This window comes from Trichosurus vulpecula, chromosome 6 (genome assembly GCF_011100635.1).
Source record: "Trichosurus vulpecula isolate mTriVul1 chromosome 6, mTriVul1.pri, whole genome shotgun sequence".
In the NCBI taxonomy this organism is placed as follows: Eukaryota; Metazoa; Chordata; class Mammalia; order Diprotodontia; family Phalangeridae; genus Trichosurus; species Trichosurus vulpecula.
In genome coordinates this window covers 281,047,598-281,051,983 of record NC_050578.1, presented here as the reverse complement: position 1 = coordinate 281,051,983, position 4,386 = coordinate 281,047,598, and the positions used below count along the sequence as shown (strand labels likewise).

The window sequence follows — 4,386 nt, the reverse complement described above, 5'->3', positions numbered from 1 at the left end:
GTCAGCTGTCGAAATTGTCCTGATGATGCTTTTCATGAGCATATAGACGAGAATGAGGGATAGGGGATAAGTTTATTATTTTACTGGTATAGAGAAATCCCAGGTGAGGAAAGTCCCTTCACCAATGTTGCTCAATTCTTTCTCTGCAACTTGTAGTCTTAGAGAGCTACTTAAAGCACTCATTGTTGAAGTGACTTGCCCAAGGTCACACAGCCATTATTGTGTCAGAGGCAGAACTTGGGCTTAGGTTTTGCTGGTTATGAGGTTAGCTTTTTATTAATTATCCCAAGACCCTGTGGAAAATGAGCTCATGCTGCAATTTTATCACTCAGTTCCAAAAAAACTTTTTATTCAGGGCAATCAAATTCTTCCATAAGTGTTAAAGAGAGAGCAGGGAGACATGGGCTCAGGATATTGTTTGTTCATCTTTTTGCCTCTTTTCTGGAAAGCATCCTTTTGTACAAAGCTTCCCTCTAATGACCCAGTCACACAGGAGGCCTGAACCTCAGGCCTACTATGAAGACTCAAGCCTAAGGGCTATTTTCTGTCATATCCAGGAGATCATGGTGACTCACACTGGAGGGAAGGGAGCCATGAGCATTCCTCCTCTGAAAGGGCAATGATTCCTTCTAGGCCTGACTTGAAAGATGAGATTAGCAAGGCCAGCATCTTGGGGAAGTGTCTTCTTTTCCTGGACTCCCCAAAGTGAGAGCCTAGCCCCAACCTCAGGGCGTCATCTTCATGGGACCAGTGGAGGCTGTCTCCTGACCTTCTTCCAGCTCTGCCTCCTCCCCTAGTACTCTTTGGAGCACAACTATGAAGGACTCCCTAGACTTCTTCTGTCTGAAGCTCCCCACAAAGAAATAAATGAGAGGGTTAATGCTATTATTCAGAATGCTCAGAAGGAGTGAGAGGTCAGAAGAGAGCCACATGTAAGGGAAGTTTAGTTCCAAATATTGCATCAGCAATACAATCCCAAAGGGCAGGCCACAGAGGAAGAACAGGAGGACAGTGAGCAGAATGAGGACATAGAGTCTAGGAGGCTGGCGCTGCCGGGAGCTACACTGGACCCTGAGCAACAGAGTCAGGCTGGACACACTCATCATGCCAATGAGGAGAAGAATCCACACTGAAGTAGCTATGAAAAACCCATCGCAGGAACCATGGAGTAAATGTATACATGTGGGCCACAGCACTGCAAAGAGCAGGATGTTCAGCGCCCAGATCAGGGTACACACAATTGGAGATGTATGCCTTGGCCGGACGCATCGGTACCAGATGGGGAAGAGAACACAAAGACAGCGCTCAGTGCTAATGGCCACTAGGAAGCTCAGGCCCACACTGTAGAAGATGAGCGTGACAAAGATGATTGTTTTAGTCATGGAAATAAGTAAGAATTGGGAGGAAAACTCTATGGTGAGTAAAATCCAGCAGGCAAGGTGGAGAAAGTCAGCCCCAGCCAGGTTAAGGATGTAGACAGAGAAGGAGTTCTTCTTAATGTGAAAGCTGAGAATCCAGAGGACAAAGCCATTGGCCACCAGCCCACCCAGGCTGATGACCAGGGTGAGATAGGGGAGCACCAAGGCAAATGGCCTTTCTGCAGTTCCATTCCAAGACCTCTGGGGTAATTCAGTCCCTATTACCTCAGTCCAATTGTCATACTCTTGTTCCTGGGGAGATTTTGTAGAGAACTGGGCCATGGAGGTCGATCTGCTCTCAGGAAACCTCTGCTTACCCTGGATGTTCCTGTAAACACAGTGACATATAAATGCACTGGGTCTTTTTGGGTGGCAGAAATGTCTCTCTTTCTGAAGATTTGGGCTCAAAATATGTACCAGATACAAAGATGCAGATGAAGAGGGCCAAAGGCTTGGTCTATGAAAAGGGACAAAAGCCTTTTTGTGGATCATCTTCTGGGGCTCCCAACTAGGTCACAAAGGAGGGGGGTGTTTATGCTCCCAAGATAATCTTCCCCATGTGAGGGCAGAATTTAGGACTGAGGTTTTCCTTTTATTTCTAAGAGATGGTTGTTCCACATGGAGAAGAGTTCCATAGTGTCTAAATTGGGTCTTGCTTCTCATGCATTTACTTCCCCAAAGAAGCTTTGTCCTAGCCCAGGTCACAAGGGAAAACACCAGGAGGATGGGAGTGAACAATGAGGATCAGGGTTGTTATGGGTCAGAGCTACCAGGGGCTCCCCCTCAATACAACCTGACTTCATAAGGATATAGGAGAAGACCAGAGTAGAGGAGATGTGTTTCAAGTTACATTTGAAGGAGCAATATTTGTCTGGGACAGCCAGAGAAACTTCCTATTCTCTACCTTCATGCCCCCCTAACTCATGAAGACCATGGGTGTCTGGAGCCACCCCTGGGAGTGATAGGGGTTCTATAGAGTAGAACACATACTAAAGGCTCCTTAACCTAGTTGGAGCACTCCTAGTCTCCTTTGATACTGCTGCCATGGTCATACAGGCTGATCATTTCACTCCTGGGTGATTTCAATAACATGCTGCTTGGTTCCCCTCCCTCCGGATGTTCCCTACTCCTGTCCACAGCTGTCCATTCCACTGTCAAATGCATCTTCCTAAAGTGTAGGTCTAACAATGTCACCCCTGCCTCCATGCCTGCCTTCCATTCAGTAAATTCCAGTGGCTTCCTATTTATTCCAGGATCAGATATGTAATCTCCTTTTTGGCTTCTCAAGGCCTTTCATAACCTGCTCCCTCCAATGTTTCCAGTCTTCTTACACCTCATTTTCACTTAGATATTCTATGATCCAGTGACATTAGCCTCCTGGATGTTCTTCAGACAATTCTATCTCCTTACTCTTCATTTTCATTGGCTGTGCCTCATGCCTGGAATTCCCTTCCTCCTCATCTCCATTTTTGGTTTCCTCCAAGTCTGAGTTAAGATTCCACCTTCTGCAGGAAGCCTTTCTTCACACACACACACACACACACATACACACACACACACACATACACACACACACACATACACACACACACACGCACACACACATGCACACACATACACACACATACACACACATACACACACACATACACACACGCACATACACACACACAGACACATACGCGCGCACACACACACACGCACATACACACACACATGCACGCACATACACACACATACACACACACCCCTCATAATGCTTAGAGCTTTCCCTAATTTGATTATCTCCAATTTATTCTTTATATGTCTTGTTTGTTCACTGTTGTTGGCATTCCTGCTGAATTACATTATCAAGTTTTTGAGAGCAGGGACTGCCTTCTGCCTTTCTTTGTAGCCACGATATTTAGCCCAAGGTCTGTCATATAGAATGTGATCACTAAATACTTGTGAACTTGACTAGTAATAAAACTTGCTTGCATTGGGATCAAAGTTTGATCTGAGACAACTAAATGGCAATGTAGGGAATGGAAAGCACGACCCTAACCCTCCTGGCTGTCTCCTCTGTCCTGGGAGAGCCTCACTTCCTCCTTCATTGAGCTCTCCTTCCAGCTGCCTCACTCACACCAGATTTCTTCCCCACCGGGAGCTGCTGTCCACATCCATATCCCTGAATTATTTTTCCTCTCTGTGGTAACCTATAGCTCCCAGAAATCAGTTGTGTACTGAAATAATAAGAGGTAATATCACAACAGCGTTCTGGTCTGATTCCTGCAATCAGACAATCTGGTTTTCTTGAATAGAAGTCAATCAGTTTCCATGATGGAGCTTAATTCACTGAGATTAAGATCAATCAAAAAAATTCTTTAGGGTGACAAGAGGCAACATGGTATAGGGGCTAGAGAGCTGGTCTTGAAGCAAGAAAGACGTGGCCTCAGGTCCCCATTCTGATCCATTCTGGACATATGACCCTAGGCAAGGTACTGAACTTCTCTGTGCTCTAGTCTGTTCTCTAAGACTATAAATTATGGACAGGGTGCTGCCTGACATTAGTGGAGGGACTTTCCTCACCTAAGAGTTACCAATATTGATGAAATCACCCTAGGCCCTATTCTTAGGAGAACCAAAGCTTGGGAAAGTTTTTCTTATGTAATCCAATTAAGTCTTGGTTTTATTTTTCTGTTTCATAATTACTATAAAACAATTTGGAAATTAATCCTCACTTCCTGAAGAAGTGCATGTGTACTTACAAATTGTCTTTGAACAGTTGTTGGTTTAAAAGGCAGAATCTTGAGTGTTTTCTGCCACATCTCTGACCCCTTCTTTTCTCTGAAAAGCTGATTCTCCTGGATTGTCCTGAGCTCTCCCTGTGATCTGTTCCCTGTGGAAGTTGGAATCTCTAAGCCTCCTTCCCATCAATCTTGGTCAGAAACTCAATGTCTCCCTCAGAGATTCTCTCCTTTTCAGGTGA

At 45.1% G+C, this 4,386-nt stretch overlaps 1 protein-coding gene across 1 annotated transcript; it reads right to left on the bottom strand.

Annotated features, from left to right (window-relative positions):
• Positions 1-725: 725 nt before the first annotated feature.
• On the bottom strand, positions 726-1,700 carry LOC118855233 (mas-related G-protein coupled receptor member X1-like). The gene has a single exon (XM_036765318.1). The coding sequence runs from the start codon at positions 1,698-1,700 to the stop codon at positions 726-728; it is 975 nt and encodes a 324-aa protein (XP_036621213.1).
• Positions 1,701-4,386: the final 2,686 nt, after the last annotated feature.

What these genes read in the sequence shown, in the direction of transcription:
- LOC118855233 (XM_036765318.1), bottom strand. Translation starts at nt 1,700, where the DNA reads ATGGCCCAGTTCTCTACAAAATCTCCCCAGGAACAAGAGTATGACAAT.